Source organism: Alligator mississippiensis, chromosome 1 (genome assembly GCF_030867095.1).
Source record: "Alligator mississippiensis isolate rAllMis1 chromosome 1, rAllMis1, whole genome shotgun sequence".
In the NCBI taxonomy this organism is placed as follows: Eukaryota; Metazoa; Chordata; order Crocodylia; family Alligatoridae; genus Alligator; species Alligator mississippiensis.
Genome location: NC_081824.1, coordinates 97,499,507 through 97,512,102, shown reverse-complemented (window position 1 = coordinate 97,512,102; position 12,596 = coordinate 97,499,507). Strand labels below are relative to the sequence as shown.

Genomic DNA, 12,596 nt, shown 5'->3' with positions numbered 1-12,596 from the left:
ATAGGTCAGAGCTGAAATTGGTAGCAAATTGTAAATAAAGGTTATTGTTTTCTAGAAAGAACAGAAAACAGATTCCAGATTTATATTCATAGTAACAAAAGCAACTTGCTCTTACTTTGGAATTTCAAAAAGGGCAATGCTCCAATGTATTACAAAGCCATCATGATAGCTTTAGTCCTATTTCTTGGTTGTTTTACCTGCACCCAAATTGTAGGGTGCACACACTGACAGAGTACTAAATTAGAAACCTTGGTTATGTTGCTGGCACTGGCACTGCCACTGGTCTGATGGGTGACACTGGGAAAGTCAGTTCACCTCTGTTAGTTTCCCCAGCTATAAAACTGGAATAATGATACTGATTCTCTTCTATGAAGTTACCCACTGTGATAAAAAATGCTGTATAAGAGCAAGGCATTTATTAATAATACTGCTTTACAGATTTTGTGTCTTTTTATCATCGGTTAGCTGCACAACAACTGAATTTGCTCTGGATGTAATTAAGAACCAAAGTTGGTCTCTTCAATTTTGCTAGAATAAAAGCTGGTCTTATTGAAAACCATGGGGTAGATCTTGGAAATCTTTTGTTCCCCCAGGTGGTCTCCTCATCAAAAAACTGACTTAAACAACTTCCTTGTTCTGCCCATTTCCCTTTCCTAAATATAGAAATCAAAATATGTCTATGTTGAAAACTATGGTTTTGGTAAAAAGAATATTTAAAAAGATACCAAAAAACCACATGATTTCAGAAAAAATAGCTTGAAAAATATCTTTAAAATAGAACGTGGACCTATTTCAAAGACTGTAAAAGTGAATAATTCATTTTTTTCTCTCCAAAATTGTTATTCAAGTTTTCAACCTGCTTTATTTAAAATGTGTATACAGTTTCTTTCAGTCATCATTGGTTCCAGTTATCCTTTATTCTTTGTTTCTTTCAGAATCACTTCTAACATCCAGCCTGACCACACGAAATTCCTTTACTGGCTGCATTCGTAACCTGGTGATTGATGAAAAACCAGTGAGTTTTAGTAAAGCAGCTTTGGTCAGTGGTGCAGTGAGCATCAACACATGTCCAGCAGCCTGATACCGCACGTCAGCAGAACTGCAAAGGTCTTTACAGCACTGAAGGATAAACAAGGCAAAAGGATCTGTGTTCTATTCCTCTGCAATGCTGAGAAATAATAAAACTATATCATTCAGAATCTGTATATTTAGGGTCACTCACTTCAAACACATATGTGTACAAACAAAAAACCTCTGAAGAATAAAGAGATTTTTTGTCTGCAGTGCTTTTGCTATATAACACAAGAGTTTACAGTTACTACAGTTTCTGTGTTGCAAACCCTACTGCCCTTCTACATAATAATGTTGATGGATTACAGAATAAATTAAAGTGATTTTAATATGTTGCATTCCAAAGACCCTATAAATATTTTCATTCCATGCCATACAAATGCCCTAAGCAACTTCTTGTTTATTTTGAAAAAATGCTAATATACATGAAAGAATAAAAGTAGATAATAGAATTTCTCTGCAAATAATCGTGTTTAAAGATTATTTTACCTCACATTCAGCTTATTTATACTGCATAGTAAATAGATCATTTATTTAAACTGGCTAGAGATTAGAACACCAACTGCTAATACAGGGAGCTCTGATTATATATGTGTGTGTGTGACACAAAATTTCAACATTTTATAAACCACTTTCCTTTAAAACTGTATACCTACAAAGCACATGTATAAATAACCCCAAATGTCAAAGATACAGGACATGATTTCTGATCTAATTTGTACTGGTAGAACATAAGTAATTCCACTGACTTCAATATGGCTTGCCATGATTTATGCTAGCATAAACAAGAGGAGATTAACACCTACAGTACCTGGAGAAACTATATCACAGAATACAATCATCATTCCTTCCTTTACCCCCTCCCCTGCTTAGCAGTTGCTACGGTATTGTGGTACAGCACCTCTTATTCTGATACAGTACTCAGTCACAAACCAAGTGTACAAAACTCAGAAGCAAGCATGAAAAGCACTTAGGCCAGCTACAAGGTCTAGTGATAGCTAACATCTTATGGATCCCAATATGTATTCTGTCAAGTGTCTTCAGATCCTGAATTCTGCTCAGATCCCCTAGAAAACCTGACCCTCGCCAGATGTGCTACAAACTGTGTCAAAATATTCCCAGTCCATCTGATTTGTAGCCTTCCATGCAAGAGGTAAAAGAATGGTAGACTCATAGCTTAGTCAACTGGCCATAGGGGTTCCTGAAATTCCTTCCCAAGTTGTTGGTACACTATACATAGAAAAGGAAAAATGCAGTCCTACTGGTACCTAAAATGCATCCCCAAATCAAAAGGCATGCTTAAATGAGAACTCATAAATATTTTAATTCTCAATTGACCCCATCTTAGTTTGGTCTAGTTTAGGTTTCAATAGACCCCCTCAGTGGGTAATTCATTGGAGCGGGGTTTGACTCTCCTCCCCCTCTTAAGAAGAAAATTTCCATAAGGTTCCCTCCTCAGACTTGCATCCTGCCGAAGGTACACGCTTACCTCCCCAGTGTTTTGAGGGAGGCTAGTGCCACTAGGAAGTTTCCTGTACCCTAACATTGACTCTTATCTTAAGAAGGATCCTTGGTCATAGCCATTCAGAGTCAGGGGATTCCAAGGAAAAATACCATAGCCCAGGGCTTTATTATTTGTGTCCGCATCCTACAAGCTCCTGGTGCTTGTCGCTGCCAATCCCTGAATCTTAAGCACCAAGTTCTGAAGTACACAGAGGGTTACATATGCAGAGGAGCCCTTACTAAGCCCATGTCTTCAACTGCCTGGAATATGGAAGACAATACACCCATTGTCTTTAAGACAGAACACTCTTCCTGTACCATCTTCACTATTTCACAGGCTACTCCAAAATAGACTACATTATGCTTTTATCATTCATTCCTAGAAATCCTTGCATACTCCTGGATCAACCCTCTGGTCAATACGGCTAACTTGGCCAGATTCTCTAGAAATGGTGAGAATATTAAAGGAATGCTTGGACATTTTTTTGCTGGACACTTCAACTTTATGCAAATAGATAAAACATCCTTGCACAGCAAACTGGAAGGATCACAAGCCAAGTAAATGTGCTCATCTGTGTTGGGCATTTTATAGCTATACAAACACCATTTAAGCCAGGAAGCAGCTCCCTTCCTCCTCACACATCGAGCAGGTGGACAACATTCCAAAGACAACAAAAAAGGCTGAAGAGTGCAGGCTGTAATAGTAATTCTTTGGAAAATAATGACGTTTTAAGGTGAACTAAGCCCTTATAGCAAAGCGAAACACAGCTTTAGTATGAATCCCAGGATATGGTTCCCACAGCAGTGTGAGGTGTAAGTAGGTAAGTGGCTGTTGCCACTCTTTAGTTACAAACTATACCTTACTGTTGTGACCTAATATATTAGTAGGATTTAGAAGACTAAGATATGATGGTTTGTGCCAATATACTACTCCATCAATTACTGAATAACTCACTCCTGGAATCCATTTCTTTTCAGATGCTGGATATACTATAATACAATATTATTACCAGTTGAAAAGTCATTGAGAAAATAATTAGGAGTGAAACATAAGCTAGAGTTAGACTGCTGATTATATAATTAATTGCCAAGAGTCACTGAAGTGTAATAAAGACATTTATATAATTATAGTATAAGTAGATTTTACATTGATATAATTACATATTCACAGACATGTTAAAGCCATCTTTTTTTCTTTGAATTTGTAACAAAACAATGAAAAGTCAGTGCTTTTTCTGGATTATGTCTTTTGCCCAACTAAGCTTTCTATCTACTTCACTGTACATGTGCACAGGGGAGAGTGAAGTTTATATATCAGTCCCCTGCCCTAAGGGTGCTTGCTAAAAACTTGACAGCAATGTATAGCATACAAAGGGTCTATTACATTTCTGACTCAGAATGCTTCCAACTTCAGGGCAAAAGATGGCTTTAAATCATTTGTTTTTTGTCCAAACCGAATAGAAAAATAAGATATACAGAGTTAAAATGGACTTTTTATTGAGTTAATTCTGCACCAGATGAATTTGATACCCCTGGCACACAATATACTCCACTTGCTAGAGTGAAGCAATATATATAAATAAAATTGTATCTTTTTAACTTAGTTTTTTTTTTTAAATCAGGCCTTTCTTATTGTATAGGCTTTTGTATATGTTCACTCCTACTGTTTCTGAGATGCAGTTTCACCCTTCTGCCCAGTTTTTAAGACCTGGGTAGACAAAGCCAGCTGAGATGACATAGCTGGGGATGGTCTTGCTTTGGACACGGGGGCCTGGATGACCTCCTGAGGTCCACTCCAACCCTAATTTTCTATGATTCTATGATCCTTTGTCATAGGATGCTAGTTTGCTCTATGGTGTTAGGAGGCAGCAAAATGATGTTAGGAGGCAGCGTTGTCATAATGTGAAGCAGTATCATCCAACTTGTGATGTCATTATGTTGTGATGCAACAGCATGTCTACATTCCTAAAATGCCTCTCAATTCACCCCCCATTCTACAAAAAGATACTATCCCCTGGCTTCTACTACCTGCAATTATTTGCCTGAGAAACAAAAGCATTGAACTGCGGCTATAGGGGGCAGAAATCATTTATACTTTTAAAATAAAGTTTACACCACTTCCATTTTCCTGCATATTTTTTTTTGCATATCTCATTTTGGGTCATTGCCATAGTTAAGGGCCCTCGCAGTGTTACTCTCACACTGATCTACTTGAGGATGGTCCTGCTTTGAGCAGTGGGGTGGACCAGATGACTTCCTGAGGTCTCTTCCAACCCTTATTTTCTATGATGATTCTATGATGGCAACACCTGGTATCACCTCCAATTCAAAAAATTTTGAATGACAATTTCAATGAGTCTGTAGAACAGCAGCGCTCACGCTGTTAGCCCAAGAGGAATGCCATGATTGAACAAAGATTAGGCCGTAGGAGCCACCTCCCACTGGTCCCACTCACCAGTTTGGGCCCAGGAGGACTGTCTCAGCCCCATGAGGATGGCCTGCTACATCTCCCATATGCCACGACCAGGTCCTGGTGGCCTGCATCACCTTCGCCCAGCCCTGCGCACCAGGATGGGGGCTCTCCGCAGGTCCAGAGATTTGGCAGCAGGAGCCTGGTGCCACTGCTCTGCTACCCATGAGACTGCAGACATTGGGGGTCATGCCCCCCTCCCTGCTGTGGGGCAATGGCTGGTGTGGAGAGGGGGAGAGAGCTGGCAGGGATCCTAGTCTTCAAGAAGCAGCATTGTTAGGTCTTAAATATAAAGTTATATTGGAAGCTCAAAATTATCGTATTTGCTGGAAAAGTATTGTACAGTAGAAAATATGCAAATAGGTCTTATTTACTTGATATTGCTCACAGTAAGGTGGCAGCGAGCGAGTGAGAACTGGGTCATCAAAGTTGAAGCATTTCTTTGAGACAAGCAGTCATAAGGAAGCGCTGGCAGCAAACCCAGGGTTGACATGACCATACAAATACAACAATCACCGGATACCCAGCAACACTGGAGAGAAGCAGGGCTGGGTGGGGCCTCCAGAGGTCACCTAGTCCGAGCCCCTGCAACCATCATCTACTACGTGTCAGGGACGTGACGTGCAGAAGTCCGGCTCATCCCTACACTCCAGGCCAGGGACCACAGCGGCGCCAGCGCTCCCGCCCGGGGCCTCCAACGCAAACCCACGAGCCCAGGGCAGCGCGGAGGCACGTGACCATCCTCCCCTGCGTTCGACTGCACTTGGACTGTTCCATCTACTGGGGAGAGGAGGAAGGACGGCTTTGCGCGCATGCGTTCTGCGTGCAAACGAGAGGCGTCCCTCTGGCACCGCGCGGTTGGGAGGCCCCGCCCTCTTTCAGGCGGGGGGGGGGATGGTGCCCCGGAGACAGAGCGCGCGGCCATGACGCAGTCGGTGGTGGTGCAGGGTGAGTGGGGGGAGGGGTCGGGAGGAAATGGGGGTCTCCCATCCTGTCCCCGCGCCCCCTTTGACCCGAGTCTCTTCCCCGCTTTGCAGTGGGCCAATGTGGGAACCAGATCGGCTGCCGCTTCTGGGACCTGGCGCTGCGGGAGCACGCCGCCGTTAACCAGGTAACGGCCGCCCAACCGCCGCCACGCCCCGGGCGGAGCGCCGCGCCACGGGGGCGGGGCGGAGCCCCAAGCCCCGCCCCCTCGGGACTCGGGTGGAGCGGCAGTGGCGGGGCGGAGCGCCAAGCAGGGCCCCACGTGGGGCCGTTCCTCGGGGGGTGGCCTTCAAGTAGGGCCGGTGCCTTGCCCGTTCTTGGGGTGGGTTAGTAGGCAGTGGGATTGGGGGCTGAGCTGTCCCGTCCACTTTTTGCCTGCCTGGTAGGAGCCAGTGGGTTCCAACCCGCGGCTCGTCCTGGGCTAGAGGTGCCTGGCTGCCTCTGTGAGCCAGGAGCAGCTCCACAAGAGGCTGGTCAATCCAGAGTCTCTCCTAGAAGATGCCTGAGGCTGGAGGGTGCACAGGGAGGCTCAGAAAAAATGAACCTGGGTGTATCTCTCTGTGCCATTAGGGGGCAGCTTATTGCTCTGCAGTTTATTGCTCGTTTACACGTGTGCCCTGGATTGGGGGCACGTTGAGGCAGGTTGCAGCAGCCCCAGCTGGGAAGGAGTCCAGGGGGTCAGCCTGTCAGCCCAGGGCTGCGGAGGGGCTGGCTGGGGCCTAAAGGTGCTTCAGTGTTAGGGCAACTTGAATTGTAGCTCTCCTGCTGCCAAATTTCTGGACCCATGGGAAGCCTGGTGGGTCAGATGATGGTGCTAGATCACACTGGACTGGATCCGGATGCAGGGTCGCTGCCGCTGGATGTCATTCAGCTCACCACATTGCACCTGTGGATCAGCCCCACCTGCTGGGTCCAGCTCACAGGGGCAGAAGGTTTAAGTAAATGTGCCAATTCAAGGTGATTTTGTTAAACTGTCACTAAGCTCCGGTGTGGACCCCTTAGTACACAGTGAAAGTGGCATTCATTTTCTTTGGCATTGTCTGCTTTGGAAGCAAAGCAAGTAAAATCAAATAGAGGCCCATTTAACACAGAATAAGTGTGTTTGCACAGGCATTTAATAGATTTATTTTAAAAATAAATCCAGATTACCGCTTCTGAGCATCCTCATAGAGACAAGCTGTGACTATCTTAGTAAAAGGAATACTGTAACTCAAGTAGAAGTTGCTGCATTTTGATGCCAGGTGTACTTTTTGGATAATGTAGACTACAATGCGATATCATCCATCCCCAGGGCTCCTGGATAGACCAGGAATTCAGGAGCGAGGATGAGACCTGCCACCAAATTCTAGAGTACAGAGCCGCTGGTGAGGGACGCGTGTCAGCAGTGGAGGGGAGATTCATAGATGCTAGGGTCAGAAGGGACCTCAACAGACCATCGAGTCTGACCCCCTTACTAGGCAGGAAAGAGTGCTAGGGTCAGATGACCCCGCCAGATGCCTATCCCGCCTTCTCTTAAAAGACCCCCAAGGTAGGGGAGAGTACCACCTCTCTTGGAAGCCCATTCCAAATTTTGGCCACCCTTACTGTGAAGAAGTTTTTTCCTGATAGCTAGCCTAAATCTGCTCTCTGTCAGTTTGTGGCCATTGTTTCTTGTTACCCCAAGAGGTCCCCTGGTGAACAGAGCATCTCCGATCCCTTTCTGTGTCCCCCTAATAAATTTGTAGGCAGCCACAAGATCACCTCTTAGCCTTCTCTTGAGGAGGCTGAAGAGGTCCAGGTCCCTCAGTCTCTCCCATAGGGCTTGTCCTGTAAGTCCCTAACCATACGAGTGGCTCTCCTCTGGACCCTCTCGAGTCTATCAACATCCTTCTTGAAGTACGGTGCCCAAAACTGGACGCAGTACTCCAACTGTGGTCTGACCAATGCCGCATAGAGGGGAAGTACCACCTCCTTGGTTCTGTTTGGATCACCTTGAGAGGCTGGACACCTTCAAGTCAGCTGGTCCTGACAGGTTACACCCTAGAGTACTCAAGGAGCTGGCAGGTATCATAGCCCAACCATTGGCAAAATATTCAAAAACTCGTGGCGCTCAGGTGAATTACCTGAAGACTGGAAGAAGGCCAATGTGGTACCCATTTTCAAGAAAGGGCGGAAAGTAGATCCTGGAAATTACAGGCCAATCGGCTCAACCTCAATCCCCGGTAAAATTCTAGAGAAAATTATCAGAGGCCCTTCTTGATAAGCTGGCTGAGGGCAACATCCTGAGGGACAGCCAGCACGGGTTGTTGCTGGTCGGTCTTGCCTGACCAATCTCATCTCTTTCTATGACCAGGTGACATATCACCTGGACAAGGGAGAAGAGATTGACATCATATATCTGGACTTTAAAAAAGCCTTTGTTCTGATGTCCCATGACCTCCTCATAGAAAAATTGGCCAACTGTGGCCTCAGCTACACCACAGTCCGATGGCTAGGAAATTGGCTCTGAGGTCGGACCCAGAGAGGTAGTGGTAGATGGTAGCGAATCATTATGGCGCTTTGTGACCAGCGGTGTCCCCCAAGGCTCTGTCCTTGGACCAGTTCTCTTTAACATCTTTATAAACGATGTGGACATTGATGTCAGAAGCGCACTGGCTAAGTTTGCCAATGACACTAAACTTTGGGGCATAGCGTCCACACCTGAGGACAGGCTAGTGATCTAGGCTGATTGGATAAACTTAGGTGGGCGGATACAAACCTGATGATGTTCAATACTGATAAATGTAAGGTATTCCACCTCGGGAGAAAAACCCACAGCATATTTATAGGCTCAGCAGTGCTATGCTTGCTAGCACCACTGCTGAAAGGCATTTGGGAGTCATGATTGACCACAAGATCAACATGAGCCACCAATGCACTGTCACAGCTGGTAAAGCAAACACTCTGGCTTGCATCCATAGATGCTTCTCAAGTAAATCTCAGGATGTCATCCTCCTGCTGTACTTGGCCTTGGTGAGGCTGCATCTGGAGTACTGCATCCAGTTCTGGGCTCCACAATTCAAAGAGGATGTCAAGAAGCTTGAGAGAGTCCAGAGGAGAGCCACATGCATGATCAGAGGGCAAGAGAATAGGCCTTACTAAGAAATGCTAAGAGCCATGGGACTCTTCAGCCTGGTAAAATGCAGGCTCAGAGGGGACCTGGTGGCTGCTTATAAGTACATAATGGATGTGTATCAGGATCTGGGAGAACGTCTGTTCACCAGGGCAACCCAAGGAAAAACAAGGACCAACGATCATAAACTCCTCCAAGACCATTTTAGGATGGACATAAGGAAAAATTACTTTACTTTCTGAGCCCCCAAGACCTGGAATAGACTCCCTCCAGAAGTGGTGCAGGCATCTACTCTGGACTTATTCAAGAAGCATTCGGATGCTTATCTTGTTGGGGTCCTTTGACCCTAGCTGACTTCCTACCCCTGGGGCAGGGGGCTGGACTTGATAATCTTCTAGGTCCCTTCCAGCCCTACCATCTATGAAATCTATTTGTCATGCATCTGCTGATGCATGATAAAATGTGGCTAGCTTTGCTGATGATTTCATCACACTGGGGGACCAAGGGAGTGTGATGCCCATGGTTTAAGCCAGTTATAGTGGGTTTCTCAGGCAAATGGCTGTTTGTCTTTTTTGAATGGTAGAGAGTTAAGTCTTGCAGCACATACCAACCACTGTCCATGTGCAGGAGTTTCAGCTTAATGTCTGCAGCAGAGATATCTAGAAGGAAAAAAGCTCTAAAACTGAGAGATGCTAAACAGTTTCAAGGCTGCTGATGATTGATGTCTGAGAGCCCTCAGTCTCACTGTCATCTGAATCAGGGGTGCTCCATGGCCTGCAATGTCATGTCATCCAGCCTGTGGGGCTTCCTACGGGCCCAGAAATTTGGCAGCAGGCGAAACTTGCTCCCCAGAAGCCTTGTGCACTAGATGCAGCACCTAATCTAAGTGCTCGGGCCTGGGCAGGGGTGATTCCAGGCCCCAATAGCAGCATGGGAAGGGGCAGTACTGGGTCTCAGGGCCCAATCCTGGTATAGGGAGGACAGGAGGAACAGTGCCAGCGCCCCAGGACCCAGTCCCAGTGTGGGGGGGTAGTGCTGACCCCGTCCAGAAACCCGGTTTGGCATGAAGCAAACCAATTGTGGTGCGCAGAGCGGGGGGTGGTCCCAGGCTCCCAAGGCCTGATCTGGTCTGCAGATGTGTCCCATGCCACTCATCTGGCTTCTGGGGCCAAATGATTGAGCACCATTGTTGTAAATGATGAGGTAACACTCTGAGGAGGCACATAGTAGTGTGGACAACTGTATATATTCTGCACAAAATAAACCTAGTGCATCTTAAGCGGTACCTTTAATGTTGAAGTCAATAGAAGATGGCAGACAGCTTATACTATTTGCATAATAGCTGTCCACCTTAACCATAGACACCTTAAGCAGTTTTGTCTGTGTGTGGTTATAAATGCCCTCTTAATCCCTGAAATTTTACTTGTGACAAATGACTGTCAGTTCACAAAAAAAATGCCACTACAGATTAGGGATGTAAATATTGATTAAATAAGTATCCGTTTAAACCCCACTGATGTTATGGGTTAAGCGATTATCTGCCAGGAACTGGGTGAAGTAGGTCTCGCTGCTGCTGCCTTCAGCCAGCCCCTGCCCCTGGGCAGGTGCACGCTGGCAGCAGCAGTGGGCTGGGAACTCCCTTGCCCACTGCAGTGCATAGGTGTTTGGGGCTGGGGCTGCAAGCAGCTGCACCAGGGTCTGCAGAGCCCCGCCCAGGCTCGTTGCCAGCAGCGGGTGTACACGCCTCGGCGCGGACAGCAAGGAAGGAGCTGGGGCTGCGCTGCTACAAGAAAGATCAACAGCCCTTCTCAGCTCCCTTGCTTCTTTCTTGTCATACTAGGTACTAGTCCTCCCCCTCCTCATTCTTCCCTCACTCTGTCCTGTCTGCCCTTTTGCCTTCAGGAGCACTGCCAGAATGCTCTCCATCCCACACTAAACAATAATCAGTAAGGTATTACCAGTTATCAATATCACCGTTTAACCATTCACATCCCTATTACAGATGCCTTTTTTTCCTAAGGCATTAAAGTTGTTCCCTATAAAGCAGGGATGTCAAAGATACTGTACCGACAGAGACCTAGTATCCAAGCCACAGTGGTGCCTGTGGGCACAGTGGTGCATGTGGGGCTGGTCTCTGACCAGCCCCACATGCACATGCCACATGCAGCACATGCATGAGACTGGCTTCATATGCTGCATACAGTGCCCACACAAGCTCCAGCCTCACCTGCTGCTTGCAGCATGTGGGACCAGCTTGTGGGCCCAGTGCAGCCTGTGGGCCCAGTACAGGCTGGCCTCATGCCCCTCATCCAGCCTACTAGGCAAGATAAAATTGATACCTCTGCCATAAAGAGAATTTCAGGACAGGACTGATGGATTGCATGTTGCCCAGCTATAGCTTTTTCCTCTTTTGTATAATGATAACTATAGTTAGAGGTAAGCCCCTGTGATCTTTTTCATAGGCAACTATGTTCCCTTTTCGATCTTTTACTTTCACACTCATTAAAAGTCATTTTAGGCTTTGTGGGCTGCTGAAACGTGGTATAGCTACAGACATAAGCACTCTCAAAGATGTGCCTGTGTTGACAGTACTGATCTAATGCTGACTTGTAGTGCTGCTGCCTTTTTTTTCACTGTTGCTGTAGTCTGAATGGATATTAGCGTTGCACTGGAAAGCACCCTCATTTAGAAAACATGAAGGCCTTGAATGAAAAAGTTTTAATTCTTTGACTTTTGGATATGCCATATGAATGCAGTAATTTGATAGAAAGAGACTTATGTGCCATTGACGAATGTCTTCAGGCCCAGTTCTCCCTTACCTCACTTCCATGTTAAGTAGCCCCTATAACCTGAAGTACAGTAGGTATGGATCAGGGGAATCATTCCTCAGGTCAGGCGGATGCCAGTTGGATATAGAATCTGTGGAACCTGTCTACCCCTCTCCTTTTCAATTTCTGGGCCAGTGTGAATGTCTGGAGAAGAAATTGCTATTCTTTTCTTCTTGTGAGTCGAGTAGAGTGTAAGTGATTCAGTATGGTAATTCCTGTATTTCTACTACCGTGTAAAGCAAGGATGTCAAATTAGCTGGCAGACCATATTCCCTGCCAGCACCTGTTGGGTTGATGCCACCGCTGCCACTCAACCCCACTGCTGATGGTTGCTAATTTTCATAGCCAGCATTGATCAAAAATAATAAATCTGATGATAGGAAAAGGTAGGCTGGGCTGTAAAGTGTACCAATCACTGCCAGTGGCTATGTTATGCTGTGGATTAGAGGCTGGCCACACCAACATGGCAACTCTGCCAGACACAGTGAGGAAGCCCCATGGGCTGGATGACTTGCCTCCACAAGCCATGGATTTGACACCCCTAGTACACATCAACACATCTTCATTTTTTCTTTACTCTTTAATGAACAGCTGTAAAATATGTATGGACCAGGTGCAGTAACATAGATACAACATGGAGAGCAGTGAG

The 12,596-nt window shown here is 45.9% G+C and overlaps 2 protein-coding genes and 1 long non-coding RNA gene across 4 annotated transcripts in view; 2 read left to right on the top strand and 1 right to left on the bottom strand.

Moving 5' to 3' along the window:
* Positions 1–1,409, top strand: part of LAMA4 (laminin subunit alpha 4) — a 172,826-nt gene extending 171,417 nt beyond the window's left edge. Inside the window, exon 38 of the mRNA XM_006263095.3 lies at positions 936–1,409. Coding sequence (XP_006263157.2) covers positions 936–1,081 — 146 coding nt within the window. The 3' untranslated portion in view covers positions 1,082–1,409. The remainder of the gene's footprint in view (positions 1–935) is intronic.
* LOC132252194 (uncharacterized) overlaps positions 1–5,797 on the bottom strand; it is a 194,636-nt gene extending 188,839 nt beyond the window's left edge. For both annotated transcript variants that reach the window (XR_009464092.1, XR_009464095.1), the window contains exon 1: positions 5,030–5,797. This is a non-coding gene — a long non-coding RNA (uncharacterized LOC132252194). The remainder of the gene's footprint in view (positions 1–5,029) is intronic.
* A 58-nt stretch (positions 5,798–5,855) lies between these two features.
* Positions 5,856–12,596, top strand: part of TUBE1 (tubulin epsilon 1) — a 29,998-nt gene continuing 23,257 nt past the window's right edge. The window contains exons 1-2 of the mRNA XM_006263096.4: positions 5,856–5,992; positions 6,082–6,155. Coding sequence (XP_006263158.2) covers positions 5,857–5,992; positions 6,082–6,155 — 210 coding nt within the window. The 5' untranslated portion in view covers position 5,856. The remainder of the gene's footprint in view (positions 5,993–6,081; positions 6,156–12,596) is intronic.